The 17,612-nt window shown below is 43.9% G+C and overlaps 1 protein-coding gene across 1 annotated transcript; it reads right to left on the bottom strand.

The window, feature by feature from the left end:
• Positions 1 to 8,455: 8,455 nt before the first annotated feature.
• Positions 8,456 to 16,560, bottom strand: LOC128837493 (acidic mammalian chitinase-like). The gene is made up of 11 exons (XM_054028740.1): positions 16,483 to 16,560; positions 14,716 to 14,745; positions 13,273 to 13,474; positions 12,689 to 12,745; positions 12,416 to 12,581; positions 11,691 to 11,815; positions 11,009 to 11,132; positions 10,687 to 10,872; positions 9,968 to 10,087; positions 9,729 to 9,870; positions 8,456 to 8,833 (listed from the first exon to the last, which is right to left on the bottom strand). The coding sequence occupies exons 1-11, from the start codon at positions 16,505 to 16,507 to the stop codon at positions 8,550 to 8,552; spliced, it is 1,461 nt and encodes a 486-aa protein (XP_053884715.1). The 5' UTR covers positions 16,508 to 16,560; the 3' UTR covers positions 8,456 to 8,549.
• Positions 16,561 to 17,612: the final 1,052 nt, after the last annotated feature.

The raw sequence follows: 17,612 nt of genomic DNA, 5'->3' as shown, positions 1-17,612 counted from the left end.
GATCACTCTGAATCAGTGACCTCTCATCCTATTTATTTACCACTCCCCCAATCTTTGTGTCATCTGTAAACTTCATCAGTGATAATTTGGTGTTTCCTTCCAGGTCACTGATACAAATGTTAAATAGCATAGGGGCAAGAACTGATCCTGGTGGCACCTTACAAGAAACACACCCACTCGATGATTCCCTGTTTACAGTTAAATTTTGAGACATATCAGTTAGCCAGGTTTTAATCCATGTTGATTCTAGTTTCTTAATCAAAATGTGGTGCAGTATGAAGTCAAAAGCCTTATAGAAATCTAAGGATCTTATATTAATACTACTTCCTTTATCAACCCAATTTGTAAGTTCATCAGAAAACGATATCAATGGAGGTTTTTTGAAATCTAGATTGGACCTGAATTTTGGGGTCTCAACCCATCTGTCTTGGACTTCAAGTTTGTCATGCCTAGAGCCTTGTATTTTTATATACTCTGTTAAATGTATGCTTTCAGGGCCATATCTTCAATTGGTGTACATCTGTGTGGTTCCATTTAAGTCAGTGGAGTTATGTCCATTTACATTAGCCGAGGATCTGGCCCACCACGCTCCGTAAGTGATAAACATTAATCCGCTGGTGCTCAGAATTTGTCTTCATTGTGTTTCATACATTCATGGAGGCAAAGATCATGTTTGTGCCTAGACACTAAGGTGATGGGGAAAAGGGCAGGACTGTAGAGAGAGAGAGGGAGACTCTTCTGCATTAAATTTGCTTGATATACTAAACAGAGTTGTCGTTACAGCACAATATAGTATAGTTAATTCTGCTCCTGGACTTTAACCACTTAGACTTATTTCTGATTTATTTAAAAAACTAGCCACTGACTTTCATTCTCTCTCTCCAGATGGGCGAGGTAGGAGTGATGTTTTCCACAACCAGACCTTACAATTTCCTGAGCCCCCAAAGCTCTGGAGGGTTAGCAGTAGCTCCTCTGGGTTCTGTTCTAATGGGGGGAAAAGAGGGCTTGGAGTCCCAAGGGCTTAGGGTGACATCTGCTAATAGTTAAGGGCTCTGCTGAGCGTGATTGACAGGCCCAGCCCAGGCCTGAGGGTAGTGTGGAGCCAACCTGTCCCCGTGATCCCTCCTGGAGCTCCCAGAATCGAGGTGGGACATACCTGCTAGTATGGCAACATGCTCCCCTCTCTGTGCTGGCCAGCTATACTGGCCAACACAGAGGAGTTGGGGTGAGGTATTGGTCCTGTCCACCCTCTGCCCATTTTGTCTGACTTGCGCTCTCTGTGGTGCTAGGAGTGAGTGAATTCTGTGCTCTGTGGACCATGGGGACTGCAGTTGTCCCTGGCTACAGAACAAAAGGTGTAAGGACAGGAGGCTTTTTGGTGGGCACACCCACACCAAAGTCAAGCCCTGTCTAACCCTATTGATCTATCTGCATTCCCATTTTGAGCCCATTTTGCCAGAGGGTTGATGATTTACTGGGCTATAAAATTGATTTACTGGATCGATATGCACCAGAAAGGCTCCTGGTCAGATGTACATTTTCTTCCTTTTTTATTTATTCCATGGCAGTGCTGCCCTACAGAAAGTCAGGTAGAGGTATTTACAGACAAGCCTCAGCATTTGCAAAGGCTGGGATTGCAGCCTCATTGAAACTCCTGTCAGCAAGTCAATACAATTAGAGTGATAGACCAGATAACATCTCCTTTATGTGTTTTCCTTTCCTGATAGCCCAAATCACTTATTTCCCTGACAATTAATTCTCCAGATATTAGAGAGACAAAGTGGGGGAGGTAATATCTTTTATTGGACCAACTCTTGTTGGTGAGAGAGACAAGCTTTTGAGTTTATACAAAGCTTGTCTCTCTCACCAACAGAAGTTGGTTCAATAAAAGACATTACCTCACCTGCCTTGACTCTCTAATATCCTGGAACCAACGCTGCTACAACAACACTGCCTACATATCTCCAGCTACTGATATTTTCCAGCTAGCAGGAATACGAATTTTCACTGGCCTGTGTATGTACTGGAATTGGACGAAACTTTTGTAAGAAAGTTTGGAAGCAAGCAAAACCAATCTGTTCACCCAACAGCTCACCCACTGGATTTGCAAACCTCTTGGGGAGCTTGGGCCTGAATTTCAAGTGGCAGTTGTCTAGAATGTCTCAGTTTTGGCTGAGGTTTGCTTTGAGTTGTCAAGTTCATTTGCAACCTTAGCTCATACTGGAAACGCATTGCCACAGTTCAGGGCAACTGCACGTTATGGCCCAGCAAGGGCACCCATGCTAGGCTCCCATCTCCTCAGCCGTCACCTCTCTTGGGTGGAGACACCTGAACAGGGTTTCCCCAGGCTGCACAGTCCCTAGCGTATGCTGTGAGTTCCCTCAGCAAGGCAGACTGTCCAAAGAGGCCTTGTTCCTGCACTTTGGGTTCTCCTCAGAGCCCATAAGCAGCTAGGGTTGCCAGCCATCCAGGATTGTCCTGGAGTCTCCAGGAATTGAGATTAATCTTTAATTAAAGATTATGTCATATGACGAAATCTCCAGGAATTCGGCCAACCAAAGTTGGCAACCCTATAAACAGCCCAGGGTTCTAAGTTACCACACAGCTTTTTCTAAGCAAGCACGTCTACTGTTAAGGGGAGAACATTGCAGAGAAAACAATTCAAAACAATTAAATAACCTATATAGATGCTAATAAGCTTCCCAGAGATCACCCCCTCAGTCTCCATAAGAGCTCTGGTCAGTGTCAGTCCTTCCAACCCTTCCTTAAAAATCGGGGTCCTCTTCTTGCTCACAAGGTCCTATCTGTTTGCTGGGTCAGGAAGCAGGCCCGGAGTAAGTTTAAACTCAGGCTATTTATCCATTCTGTTGGCCTCTGGAGAATCCAGTTTGAGCCAATATAGGTGAGCCTTCTCAGAGGTGGGACCTCTCAGATGTTACAGCCTGAGTTAATTTGCCTCATCACATCCCATTGTTCTTAGTTCCTGGATGGCTGTGTTTTCCTCTCCCCTATGGAATTATGTACAAACCCTGGCCCACAATGACACACAAACTTAATATGATAAGACCTCCCAAAGATACTTCGGGAAATTGCCCTATCTGTCACACCTATGTTAACTAAAATCAAAGAAAGGATTCCCTTGAACTTCTATGAACCACGGTTCTGCCATCAAGCAGCCAACTTAACGTTGTTCACTGCAGGGCTGTGGCTCTTTGTCATATTATAATAGACCACACTGCTGAAATAAGTCTGTTGCGGGGAATGATGGGTGTGGTGTGGGGGATCACTTGGATTTTCAGATGGGAAGGTCTCTGTCAACCTTTAAATTAACGGATTTTCTCTACCTACCTACCTACCTACCTACCTTCCATCACTATAGCATCTGTTGGTGAGCTTGTTGTGTGTGTATTTTACCCACAGAGCAATATGTGCTGTATAAAGCTTTGATCTCCTTGTTAGACTCCACCTTTAAACTTAACTGTGTCAGTCTATATGCCGGAGGGGTGGTTGTGAGGGGTGGGGGCGGGGCTGCAAGGCAACTGAAGGCAGAGGTGAGACACTGCCTTCTGTCACATGTGGCGATTTTTGTTGTTGTTCTTTCTTCATTGGTGGCTTTTTTTTTTAACCCATAATAAAAATCCTTTGAAAGTGAATGGTTTGATCATTGTGTGTATGCTGTATTGTGTTCCTCTAACTGTGGCCCAGACACCACTAGGGGGGACAGAGCACCACACTGAGTGGTGATGGATTACCTGTGGAGCAAGCAGAACAGGTCACACATAGAATTCCTTTGGGACCAGACCAAGGTCTTCTACTGATGATTTGATTTGACTGAGGTAGCTGAAGTATTAAAATAAGATGCTTAGCACCCCTAGCAATCTGTTAAACAACAATAATCCCTGATTTATTTGAAGGTACCATCAAAAAGACGTCCCTGCACGTCCGTGGAGATAATGTCATGTATGTGACCAAAGTGCAGTCAGCTACCATGACATAGGTAGTACATTGGCAGTGCATAGCTGGAGGTTTAGTGTGAGCTTGGTGAGGATGCTAGCTTGGGTCTTGGGAGATCTGGGTTCAATTTCTGCTCCACCACAGACTTCTTGTATGATCTGGGGCCAAGTCATTTAACCTCTCTGTGCCTCAGTTTCCCATCTATAACACAGGGACAATAGCCCCACCCTGCCTCACAGGGGTGTTGTGAGGCTAGCTACATTAAAGGTTGTGAGGCGCTTGGATATTACAGTAATGTGGGCAGATTGCTTAAGGAGACCCCCCACTGCTCTTAAAGAAGATGCAGTTAGTCACACAATGGGGCTTTAAAGCAAATGTGCAAATCCACAAAGCACGGACGTTGTTACAACAGTGCCCGAACCCCGAGCTCAGGCATTACAGCTTCCTAGTACCCATTAATCGAAGGTCCCACACAGCTAAGGAAAATTCCACACAGTGCTTTACCATTGAGGAAGTATTTTACCAGTGCTGGTGAAGTGCTCCCGGTGTGAAATTCACTCGTGTGCAGAAGGCCAGCACAAGGCCTCTGACAAGCCCCACTTAAGGCCTATTTTGAGGATTGCAGTGATGCATAAACCTTGTGCTGGGGCTCCTTTTCGCAGGAATTCAGCCTCTGTGAATGGGACCAAACACTGCACAAGATTGTTGCTGTCTATTTTAAAAAGTGAACATTTGAAGCCGTGTACATTTGCTCAGTAAAGGAGAAAAAGACTTCCCCTAATGAAAGCCAAGAAAGAGAGAGAGTGGCTGCATGGTCCATGGATTGTATTCCCAACTCTGCCACTGACCGGTTTCTGTGACTTGGGGCAAGTCACTTCACCTCTCTCTGTACATGTCTCACTTTCTCTCTCTTGTCCTTTTAGATTGTAAGCTCTCTGAGGCAGGGTCTGTTCTTACTCTGTGTATATACAGCACCCAGCGCAATGGGGCCCTCATGTCTGATGGTGTCTCTGGATATTACAGTGACACAAATAATACATAACGAAGGTATTTCATAATGCTGAAACTGACTCTAAGGCTACATCTACACTACGAGTAAGGGGTGTGATTACACTGCTCATGTACACATATTTGTGCTAGCTCTCATCAAGCTAGCCTGAGTATAAACAGCAGTGTAGCCCCGGTAGCTCCGGGGTTGGCAGCTGAGTACCCACCTGTGTCATGCAGGTTTGTGTACTTGGCACAGCTCAGGCGTGCTACCGCTGCTACTAAGGACACACTGCTATTAATACTCAGGCTAGCTTGATGAAGAGGGGAGGGGAATCACACCCTCGCTCCTCGTGTAGACATAGCCTAAATGCTAAAAGAAACGAGAGGCCGAGAGCGCAAAGACTTAGAAAAATAAGAGTGAAACTGGAATTCGGGTACAAATTCTTCCCAGCAAGAGGGGTGGACCAAGGCTGTGGGTATAAGCGTATTTAAATGTTGGGTACTATTATGGAAAGAAAAGGGACGGAAGATGAGAAAGCGGGGATGTGGGAGTGAGAAAAGGGGAACTAGCTTATTGGGCCAATTGATCTCTTCGTGCCCAGAAAATCCTTCTGTTCTTTTTTACTTCCGATGATGAAAGCTTCTTTGAGCCTTGTGGAGAACTGGGAAATATCTGTCAGATGGTTTATGAATATTGTGCAGGTGTCGGTGTATTTGTTTGTGGGGGGGCTACTCGCTCTCTGGAGTGAGATCAAAAGAGGGGGCTGGTTAAGGAGACCAAGCAGGAAAGGCAACACGTTGGGCTAGAAAAGGAGCATCCCAACAAGCACAATCACCAGGTGAATAGTTTTTAAGAGGCAACTTCTGGGCCCCAACCCTGGTTATATCGTAGCTGTTTTGCCAGGGCTCAGAACCTGGAGCTCAAAAGATACCAATCCGCCCTGTAGAAAGGGAGGGGGAAGTTGCCAGCTCTTGCAGGCTGACATAGCTCTGATGAAGAATCAGTCTGCAGCAAGTAGGCTGTAAGATGGCCCTCAAGAAAACAGGGGGGCACCAAGCCTAAGTGATGTCTCCCTAGAGGTTTGAGGGGAATGCCAAATATAGGTAACACAATATGCATCTAGCTTGTTTTAAATCCATTTCTCTGACAGCTTTGCACTTTTTGGCCAATAAATCATACTTGGTTTTGAACAAGCTGCTAATTTGTCATTGAAAACTAGTACTGTTCCCAGGCTCCTGAAAGGAAACTCTTGCAGGTTCCAAGCCCGTCGAGTCTGTGGGGAACACATTTGGCAACTAGCGGATGTAACCTGGACATGCAGCTGGAGAGTGGCTGAATTAAGGGGTCCCACCCCAAAAAGAAGTGGAAGCATGGACTTGTCATTTGAAAGGGGTACACTTGGGACTAGAAAAGGGTCTCAGAAGGGGCAGCCTATGTAGGGACTGTGACTGGCTATACTGCCCCTTCTGCAGGACTCAGGAGTGTGTCGGGGCCTGTGAGACTATTTACTGAAAAGACAACATTCAGGGAGTGCACAGTAATAATTTAACTGTGTTTAGATTCTAGGTCTCTGTGACAGAATACACCACTGTATTCACACCTTACACAGTATTGTAATAATCTTTGTACAAAGTATGCCTTTTAAGGTATCATTTGAAAACTCATAATTTGTTGATCATTATTGTCCTGGTAAAATATGTGTGGCAACATTGTATGTGAAGTTATAAAATTTCTCTGTATGGTGTTATTAACTTGTGTTCCAAATCCCACAGCCTTGCCCAAACAGAAGATGGCAAACAGGTCTGTCCTAAACAAAGGAACGTGTGTTCTGCTTAATTTACATTTAAGCAGTAAACAGGGTCATCAAGCAGGAAGGGAAGACAAAGGAAGTTCAAACAGGTGAAAAAAAAACAGTAGGGAACATCCTTCTACACAGACTCTGTCTCTTAGTGCCTAGCTGGAAATGTTTTTCAAGAAGGGGACTGAAATAATAAAAAGGAGGGGCAAACACTCCAAGGCACCTCCCTATCTCTCCCACCCCATTGCATTCACTGCACCTGAAGAAGCAAAGGAAGAGTATGTTGGGCACTCGGGGAGGGGCCCTGACTGGACAGTTTGGTCAGTAAAACTGCTGAAAGCATGTGGTGAGAAACTTTGCTTAAATCTGATAAAATTTGTTAAGTTAGGCATTAGTAAGCATTTTATCTTTATTTTTCTTTTAACTATTTCTGATTTTTATGCCTCATTACTTGTGCTCACTTAAAATCCATCCCTCGGTAGTTAATAAACTTGTTTTACTGTTTTATCTAATCCAGTGTGTTTAAATGGAAGTATCTGAAGAAGTATTTCAGATAATAAGCTGGCGTATTATTCCATAAAGGAATAACAGACTTAAAATAGTTGCAATGTCTAGGAGGCAGTTGGGCCGTGCAGGACATATATTTCTGGGGGGAAATCTGCGACGGGGTGTGTGTTGGGGTCACCCTGCAGTAGAGCTAAGGCTGGTGAGAGCCAAAGTATAGTCCAAGTGTGGCTGGCAGGCTGCTATTACACGCAGACTCTCAGGGCGTGGCTTGCATGCTGGAAGGCTGTTTAGGAGAGGCCCGGGTGGGAGTTACTTCAGCAAGGCATTGTAAACCACCCACGGTTGCAGGGTAGGGGTGACACAACTACTCATTGGTCTGCATTGTACCTTGGTATGTCACAGCCTCTTTCTCCTTGTCTCCAGTTATAGACTTTTTCATCCCAGGCAGGAACTGGGTTTTTTCCCCCGCTACTGATCCTTGTCTGCTCTCATTAATCTTGTCTTTCCAGGTTATAGTGTTCATGCAGCTCAGTGGCCCAGTACCTTTAAAAGCCCCTTTTCAAAGGCATTGCCTAGTGATATGAGAACCTAGTCACATGATTGTAAGTCTACGAATGCATCGCCCTGTGATGTAAATTTATATCCCTCTATAGGTGATTTTTCTTATACATAATAATAAATAATGTATAGGACTGTTTGATTGAACATGAATGCAGCCCTTCTGAGCTGTTGTAATGCTGAGCTGGTTTTGTTATGTTATCAGCAAGAATGCAACCAGCACAGGAAGTCAGCAATTTTCTTCCGATTTTATATGTTTGGTCAAACTGAAGGACTTTCCAAACCTGTTGATCAGAGGTGTTTCATCCCTGGTCTCTACATGCAAAGGGAAGGCAAGTGACAAGGGAGGTGTTTTCAGGGGAGATCCACTTTGTTTTATTGTAATAGTTTCATGCCCTCGGTGTGATTGTGTCTACCTGCCTGTAAAGCGCCAGCCCAACTTTGGGTGCCATATAAATAAATATAGGAGAAGTCCAGCTCCTGAACTGGGTCTGGGATCCAAATACCCTTGATGTCCGGGGCTGTGGAGATCCCATGGATGGGTTCGCAACCATCCTTGTTTCAGGTGTCACTTCAAGCAGACCCCATAGCACTATGGAAGCACTCAAAGTGCTAGAGGAGTTAACAAACCACAGAGGGTGCGGCTATTGTTTTTGCTGAATGCTTTATTTCATCATAATGAATTTGTGGAATTTTGGTCAGATTCCAGGATGGTTAATTAGTTATCATAACCTGATCGGTTCATGCCCAGTTGCAGCAGGAGCAGCTGGAGTCGAAGACCAGGCCAGCCTGGCAATTTTGCAGGTAGGTTTTCCCATTCACGCAGTGGTAGAAGCTGTTACTGTTAGATGGATCTGGATAGAGGCCACTGGCCTTGCTAGCACAGAAGCCAGTGCCACCAGAGCTGCTTGGGCTGCTGCCTGAACCACTGCTGGGGTTGCTACCGGAACTGCCACTCCCGCTTCCACTTCCGCTACTGGGAGCTTCTGTGATTGGAGAAATGGGCTGAGCAGGGGCGGTGCAGCCTGAAATAAAAGCAGATCATGACGATTCCATGATGATTCTACCAGGAAATGGGCCAGGTTTGCACTTCATTCAGGATGAGCTATCTATCTACCCACCCGTTTTCATGGCCCCCACCATTTCAGCAGTGAAGGAGTCCCAAGAAACACATTTTAGTTCCTGAATTCATATTTGCTGAAGTTAGGTTAAAATCAGATCTGGGCTTCTGATTGCTTCATTATAAACAGGAAACTAAATCATTACATTTAGATTTGGATCCAGTTTCAGCTTCCCAAAGGATCCCAAAGTTTAGGTGTATTCACTCCTGATCTGCAGCAGGTCCGTCTTCCCCACTCCCACTTCCCCTTCCCACAGCTCTGTTAGTAGAGCTCAGTCTCAATCCTGCTGTGTCAGCCCCTGTCTAATCGCAGGCAGATACTAGCAATCGTACTGAACTGTGAACTGTTTTTGCCCTGTGACCACACCTGAGAAGACTGAAAGCCATGTTTCCATATCATTAATCATGACGTGGATTGAACTAAGTCTCAGGGAGATGAAAAGCTGTAGAGTTAGTCCCCTGTGTCACTTTACCATCTGACTTTGCACCTAACTCGATGGCATTCCCGCAAAGGGGAAAGGGTAGAAATGTTCTAAAATAAGGAGTTGTGGATGCATCTGAAGAAGTGAGGTTTTTTTCCCACGAAAGCTTATGCCCAAATAAATCTGTTAGTCTTTAAGGTGCCACCGGACTCCTTGTTGTTTTATCTATATCTTATTAGTCTTGAGAGAGTGGCTATTCAGGGGTACATTGAATAAGACCAAAAGCAATATTATACACCCCTGCTAGCGTGCAGATTCTCATCTCTATGTGTGAACAGGGAGTTAATTCTGGGAGCCCGTCCAGCTGGAGTCACTCACTAGTGCTCTGCAGTCCAAGAGCGGTCTTCAGAGTGTTGATCAGGGGGAATTTGCCCTGGTTGCAGAACGTGCCAGTGAAGTCATCCAGGTCCAGAGACCAAACCATAGCGCCTCCAAAGTTATTCTTCATCAGCCACTGAGCCTGTTAAGTGCCAGGAAAGAAGCTAAAATCAGCCCAGATGCTAATGCTGAATGGAAGCCTCACCTGGCACTAGTTACACCAGAAGGTCTCACCATACCTTGATGTTGAAGCTCTTGATGTTGTCATATCCAAGCCACTCGTTGCCCTTGTAGGCATAGGGGACATCCTGAGGAGTATCCCAAGCCTGGGTGGCTCCATTCTTCAGGAAAGTGCAGATCTAAGCAAGGTGGAAGTGAGAATTTTAACAAGTGTCCCATAAAAAAAGAACAAGTCCAAAGTGTGACAATTTCTTTGACTTACTCATTAATTATGACCATAAGTATTGTCTCTAAGGATTTGTACTCCTTAATCAGCTTCATTTAAATTAATTTAAATAACGCCAAGAGGTGATGTGGAAGAATTAGACACACTGCAGGAATTAGAGTAGGCTCCCTGATTGCTTTACCTTGTGGACTCAGTAATTAATAATCAGTTAATTTACGCATTGTGTCTAATAAGGCATTTATGGTGTGCAAGGATGAGGGTGCATTTTATTCTGTTTCTGACACATTCAGCTGAAATTAGCTAGTGTAATATAGTCTATTTTTAAATCAGGCAGAATAAATCACTAAAAATAAGGTATTCTGTGAATCTAGATCCTTGTTTCTCTTCTCTTTGTCCATGAACAAACTAATTTTTTTTCATGAATTAATTAGTTAGTTGCAATTAGTCAATGGGATCTTTTGTTAGAATTCATTTCAGCCTATGACTCACTGGCTAAGTTCTCTGTGAGTATTAGTGATTTAATATTTGTGTGAGATGAGCGAGCACACATGCCTCATAGTAAGCCCAGAACCCAGATTGTCTTGTGTAAGGTCCAGCAGGCCCTGGTCCTGAGGCTGGAGCACCGACAGCAGTGTTGGATGGGTTGCTCAGGATGAAGGTGTGTCCGTAGGTTGGGAATCCAACAATGAGCTTCTCAGCTGGAGCACCGTTGTCCTTCCAGTAATTCATGGCATAGTCCTATAGGCAACAGACGAGTTAGTCTCTCCAAGGAATTGCAGACTGCAATGTTATTTCCTACATCTCTGCAATTGTAAAGGCTGATGTCATTACAGACCGAAAGGACCCTGGCCCTAAGCTTTCAAGATATACTTACAACATTGAAGTAGACATTGCTACCGGTGTCAGCCGGGCCTTTGTAGAGAGGGCTGTTCTCTCCAGTGTATCCTTCCCAGGAGCCATGGAAGTCATAGGTCATCACATGGAAGTAGTCCAGATACCTGTGGGGATCATTACATACATTTATCTCCATTCCTTTTTAACCCACGGAATGGTTCATTGACCTGTTAGTTCTGGCTCCACAGCGGTGCCACTGGTCATGCTCCCACTTCCTGCATGCATGGTTTCTCCACAGCCTACCCCTCTTCTCCTGCACAGTGGTTCTACTCCTCTTTGGGTCTTGTGCACCCTTAGGATGGGATGAGGATTTAACCCATAGTGCCAATGAGTGCTTAGAACTAGGTGGTAGGTGCAATTGTGTGCTCTGAGGAAACCCTTCATAGGCTCAGTGCACATACCAAAACAGGGGTGACCCAATGACTTGCCCTGCTATTCAACATCAGATCCTTGTGCCGATGTCTAGGATGTTAATTTATCTTCTGAAGTGGAACTGTCCCCATAACAGTATCCAAGTGTTGGTAATGACTAAGATAGAGGCCAAGTTCTGACCTACCTCCCCCTGCTTGGGAGCAGCCATAGGATGGGTATTTGCCTTTATCAGATGTTAAAAGAAGATTTAAAAAGGAGACAACCCAGCCATCTGAGAGTGTGGTACTCACTGGCCGAGCTGAGGAATCTGGTAGCCTGACTCAATATTAGAGAGCCCTGCAGCCACAGCAGCGGTGACCAGGAGCCTGGGTTTGTTAACCTGCTTGGCTTCCTGCTCGAAGGCTTCCAGCATTTCCTAGGAGATGGCAAGGAAAAGGTTAATGACTCCCTACCACCACCAAGGCGGAGTCCTCATGGCCTTCAAAGTTCTGAACAGAGAAGTGCGCAAACAGCCTCCAACCCCCTTTCTGTCTCCAGTTTGTGTTCCTGAGACCCTCCCATCCAGTGCAACCAAAGGAAAGCCTGTTTCATACTGTGATATTGGGGATGGAATTAAAGTCATTTGTCTGCTCTTAGGAACTTTTAATACATTAAGTGAAGGAACCTGGTTACTGTCAAATATACTGAAATTGTAACTCTCGATGCTTTCAGCTATTTTGGTTGGAGTCTCTTACACTAAGGACCAGATAGTCCGCTAATGGAAACATCAGGTGAGGATATGTTATTTGTATTGTAGTGGAGTGTGCTGCAATGAGATTGTCTCAGTGGTCTCCCGCATGAAAAGCAGATGTGTACCTTGTCTTAAATCAATAAATCTAACTCATCCAAGGTTTCTTCTGAATTAACACAGAATCTGGTTCACTGAGATTCTGATCTGCTGTGCCTTACCCTGAATGTCATTCCACATGAATTTCCTTCTGGCTTCTCATTAGCTAATATCTGATTTCCACCTTACCTGGACCAGGACGGTGAAGAGAGCCTTGTCCTGAGCTGTGCTGCCTCTGGAGCCAGGGTATTCCCAGTCAAAGTCCAGTCCGTCAAATTCATACTGGCGCAGGAATGTGATGACAGAGTTGATGAAGGTCTGGCGGTTTTGAGGTGTGGAAACCATTGCACTAAATCTAGGGAAGCAGAGGAGAAAAGGGTCAGTGGAAGAAGCTGTTGATTGTTTCCATCTATCTTTGCAATACTGTGATGCAGCCACAGGAAGTGGATGGGTTGGACTTACGGTGCTGTTCCGAAATTCCAGCCTCCGATAGCCAGGAGAGTCTTCAGTTGTCCGTTCCTGCAAAGGGAGGGATTAAAAAAAAAAGTTTCACAACAGGTAAAAATATTTAAGCCTATTTCTAGTCATAAAGGAAGGGCCAATTTAAACGATTGCCCTCTTGCTACTCTTAATAATGAGTGACCTATTTGCCGCCTTAAGCTGTATTCCCTTGTTACATGGTCTGATGACTAAACCAAGACTAGATTTAGGCCCACCCTTTAATCCACAGTGGCTCAATACTTGTGAGCTGACATGTACTCTCATCTTCGCTGCCTGCTTCTTTTCTTTGTATTCTCTCAACCAGTGCCTGAGCTAGAAATGTCATTGATCTGCACTTGGTCAAGCTGCTCTCTCTGTCTATGTGGAGAGCAGTTTGTTGCCTATGGTCCTCTAGACTTGGACCATTTTGGAACATGGAGGTTGCTACATGAACTTCACTGGACATCTATGGGTGGGTATTATTGCTGTCCACTGTAGAGTTGGTCTGTGACTTGCTTGCCCCTAAGAAGCAAGACAAGGGATTCCTCTTTATTCTAGATACCTACTGGTTTTTCAAGCCATTGAAGGATTTGTAGAGTGTCACATCATTCCATTCAATGGTGGTGATCTGATTGTTGGACATTCCAGCGAAGGCATAGATCAGGTGAGTACACAGGCATGGGTCAATGTTGTCAGGTTTGAACTTCCCAAGGCCTGGTCTATATTGGCCCCAGTTGGTGAAATAACATGTCAGCAGATAAGCAGAGCCTGAAGAGAAGAGGGGGAGATGTCATAGGGGAGTTTGCCATGAAGAGCAGAACAAAATAATATGAGAAAACTCAACCCTGTAAAAAATTGTAGAGTGTTCTTCTTCACTATACTAGACAGAAGGTACCAATTGGGTCTTAGTGTATGTTGCAAATCTTCCATGATCATTTTATGTTGTACTCAGAGAGAGTGCCACTGGGGTAAGTTGTTTTAAGAATATAGTAAACAAAGATAGACAGTCCTAGCTGCAGATTATCTAAATTGACTGATGGAAAATTTCCTTGTGATCTAAGAAGTCACTCAGGCTAACCTAGGGTGTTCAACCTTACATGAGAATCGGCTTTCTGAGAAAAAGTTTTGATTTCATCTTCCTTCTACTTTTCTTTCATTAAACCCTTCAAGCTAGGAGCTTGTCAAAAATTAAGAGTGTTGGTTTGGGATTTGGAATTGACCTTTCTATGAGGCTACTGCTGAGTGGCTTAGCAAAATGCCAACTTTCTTTATTTTTTTTTTAAATCAGGGGTAGGCAAACTATGGCGGCACACGAGCTGATTTTCAGTGGCACTCATACTGCCTGAGTCCTGGCCACCGGTCCGGGGGGCTCTGCGTTTTAATTTAATTTTAAGTGAAGCTTCTTAAACATTTTAAAAACCTTATTTACTTTACATACAACAATAGTTTAGTTATATATTATAGACTTATAGAAAGAGATCTTCTAAAAACTTTAAAATATATTACTGGCACGCAAAACCTTAAATTAGAGTGATTAAATGAAGACCCGGCACACCACTTCTGAAAGGTTGCTGACCCCTGATTTAAATGGTGGATTCCTCTTCTTGTTCTACAACATAACAGGCCACATTCATTCCTGATGGGACACTACTGAAGCCTGCAGAGATTTGGGGAAGCCCCCTTAGTTTGTCAATGGTACCTGTTTCTTTTATACCTTTTCTTAATCTGCCTTAGAAAGAAAGCTACTCAGTACTCTAGTGTTTTATGAAAAGCTGACTACCAACCAGGTTCTAGTATGAGCTTTACATCATGCTTTAATAAGTTAAATACATTAACTTAAATAGATAAAAAGGGCATACATTGATTGTATGCTATCTATCTATCTATCTATCTACTTTAAGGCACATAAAAGAGTAAACTAAAAGAATACAGAATATATTAAAATATCCTCCGTTCCCAAAGGGGAAACAAAAATCATAATATGTTTTCAGAATAAAAGAACCTCATACCTATCTGTGCATTCAGCAGGAGTGCCAAACCTTTAAAGAAAAAGAGAATAAATAGAACATTAAACCTGGGAATATGCAACTGCTTGACTGGTATCAGGGCTGCACCTAAAATATCTCCTGTGTCCCATTACTGTGCATTTTAAAGAATGCGAGTAGTAAAGAAAGCAACTCTTTTTGGCTCATTGACAACTTTTGAGTCTTTGAAGTGTATTTTATATTTCAGCAGCTGTGTTAACAACACTGGGAATGCATATAAAAACAATGGGAATATCAAGAAATGTGTTTATTTTTGCTTTCTAATGTTTGCTTTCTAATAGCAAGTGTTTAATAAATATATATAACTCATATCACAGATTATTATAAGGTATCATTATTATAATACCTACCTCTTATAAAGCACTTTTCGTCCATAGAGCTCAAAGTGCTTTCCAAAGGTGGTCAGTATAAGAGCACAGAACGAGGAGGTGACTTGCTCAAGGTCACTCAGCAGGCCATGGCAGGGCTATGAATGGAACCCAGGTCTCTTGAATGCCGTGCTGGTGCTCTATCCACTAGGAGACACTACCTCCCTCTTTGTCCCTTGCAATAGACAGTTTTCTCTCCAATTATGCATGTGGGAAAACATCTTGCTGTGTTTTTAATTAACATTTATATTTCCAAACTTCCATTTTCCTTTAACTAGTCTCTTTGTAAGTCTTTTAAAACATCTCTCTCTCTCTCTTTTCACATTTTAGCTTTGCTCAGAATTTTTGCTGCACTTGTTTTTAAATTCTAGGGGTGGTGCTACTTATCATTCCTGATACAGGGGTTCTGGTCCATACATCAAATCATGTGAGTTTCCCTCCCCAGGTCAGGTAGGTCTTCTGGTTGCGGGACAGGGATGACCAGATAGCCAGTGTGAAAAATCAGGACACTTTTTTTTTCCGGAAGGGTAGGGGTATAGGTAGATAAGACAAACCCCCTAATATCGGGATGCCTGGTCACCCTAGTCAAGTGTCAAAAGGGGCAGACTGCAGAAAAGCAAAGGCTTAGGCCATAACATCATGGCAGGTGACACCATCATTTCCAGTGCATTGTCACTGCCTGTGACATCAAGGTGAGTGAGGCAGGACTTCCGGCTAAGGTGCTTCCAATGACATCATGCTCATTGTCTCATCCACCAATCTCCTGGTCATTTAGCGGGAGGTCAATATACTACTCACATAATAATACAATAAAACCCCAGCAGTATTAAATGAATCATTTCACAGGAACTCAGCTAGCTCGGCACCTACGGTTACTCCATCCCCCCCACCCCTTTAACTTTGTAGGAAAGACACCCGAGCCCTCTCTCAAAACCAATCAAATTGTTGTCCTTCACGTCTCAGTATGCAGTGTTGTTGTAGCTGTGTTGGCTATTAGAGAGACAAGGTGGGTGAAGTAATATCTTTTATTGGACCAACTGCTGTTGGTGAGAGAGCCAAGCTTTTGAGCTTACACATTGCTCTTCTTCAGGACTAGGAAAGGAAAGCTTTTCTCTCTCTAACAGCAGCGGATCCAATAAAAGATATTACCTCACTCACCTTGTCTCTCTTTGCATCTCAGGTCATTTTGGGTGTGTCTACACTTTGAGCTGCGAGTGCGATTCTCAGCTGGAGGAGACACGCTCGTGTTCACTTGAATAGAGCGAGCACACTAAAAACAGCGCTAGCTCTATGATGAGCGGTGGGAGTGGTTAGCTGCCCCAAGTACATGCCACTACAAGAGAAGTTACAGAGCTGGACTTACCGGTAAGAAGCATCAACTTGGCCATCTTGCCTCTGTACTGATCCAGCCTTGCCTCTCTCTGGCTTTTATGTCATGCTTCCCTCTGGGCCGTGTGATCCTACTATCACCAAAGCCAGGGGAAGGTTGTGGCACTTGATGATTAGCCACATGTAACACATTCTAAAATGGAAACCAATATCTGCGGTACAATGGACCCGTCTGAGAATCTGAAAGAAAATAGTGTTATCATTCTTTATATTTTACAGAGCTGCGGGACCCCGGTAGAAATAGATTACAGTGTTACAGTTGTTGGGAATGCTTGTTCTACTGATTAATTTTAGATTATATAAAAGATTACACAGTACTAAATAGTTACTGTACAACCACACTTTGCGCGGGTAGTAGATATTGTGTTATATAATCTGCGTATCCAAGGATTTTCTAGTCTTGGTTCTAGTCTGGCTGGAATCAAGAAGGTGTAGGATTTTTATACCCAATTTAGTTAACCAGCTCACCTGAACCATTTTTGCCAGCTAAAGGCACTTAGGGTCTGGTTCTGCTCTCAGTTATATCAATTTAAGACAAGAATAATGTTATGAGCTGGGTGACACTTTGTTGTGGGTTGAGTTAAAACCTCTCTCAAACTGATGTGTGATTGCGCCATTCATTTAAGATAGTTGTAAGAAAGCTTTGGGGGCGGGCACAGCTAAAACAAAGCCCAGAAGCTATCTCCACCTAGGTCAGCGGTTGTCAGCAGGACTGAGTGTGTGGGAGGTGTACGAGAACACACAGAAACTGAGAACAGACAAGAAGAGAGAGAGAGACAAGGTGGGTGAGGGGTAATATCTTTTATTGGACTGGCTTCTGTTGGTGAGAGAGACAGAGCTCTTTGTTAGGTCTGGGAAAGGTACCCCGAGGGTCACAGCTAAATGCAAGGTGGAACAGATTGTTGAGCATACCTACTAAGCCCATATTCTAAGGGATCATTCAAGGTTAGAGTGACCAGATGTCCCGATTTTATAGGGACAGTCCTGATTTTGGGGTCTTTTTCTTATATAGGCTCCTATTACCCCCCACCCCCGTCCCGATTTTTCACACTTGTTGTCTTGTCACCCTATTCAAAGTAGAGTGGCCTGTTAACACCTCTGCAG

The sequence above is a fragment of the Malaclemys terrapin genome, chromosome 4, assembly GCF_027887155.1.
Source record: "Malaclemys terrapin pileata isolate rMalTer1 chromosome 4, rMalTer1.hap1, whole genome shotgun sequence".
Taxonomy (NCBI): domain Eukaryota; kingdom Metazoa; phylum Chordata; order Testudines; family Emydidae; genus Malaclemys; species Malaclemys terrapin.
Note: the sequence above shows the minus strand (reverse complement) of the source record. Positions and strands in the feature narration are given on the sequence as shown.

Bases quoted from the DNA above. Each gene is read 5' to 3' on its own strand.
- LOC128837493 (XM_054028740.1), bottom strand. From the start codon at position 16,507: ATGGCCAAGTTGATGCTTCTTACCG. The intron at 12,746-13,272 runs GTAGGTATCTAG...CTCCCTTTGCAG, and splicing joins TTCAATGGCTTGAAAAACCA to GAACGGACAACTGAAGACTC. The intron at 10,873-11,008 runs GTAAGTATATCT...TGTTGCCTATAG, and splicing joins GCAATGTCTACTTCAATGTT to GACTATGCCATGAATTACTG.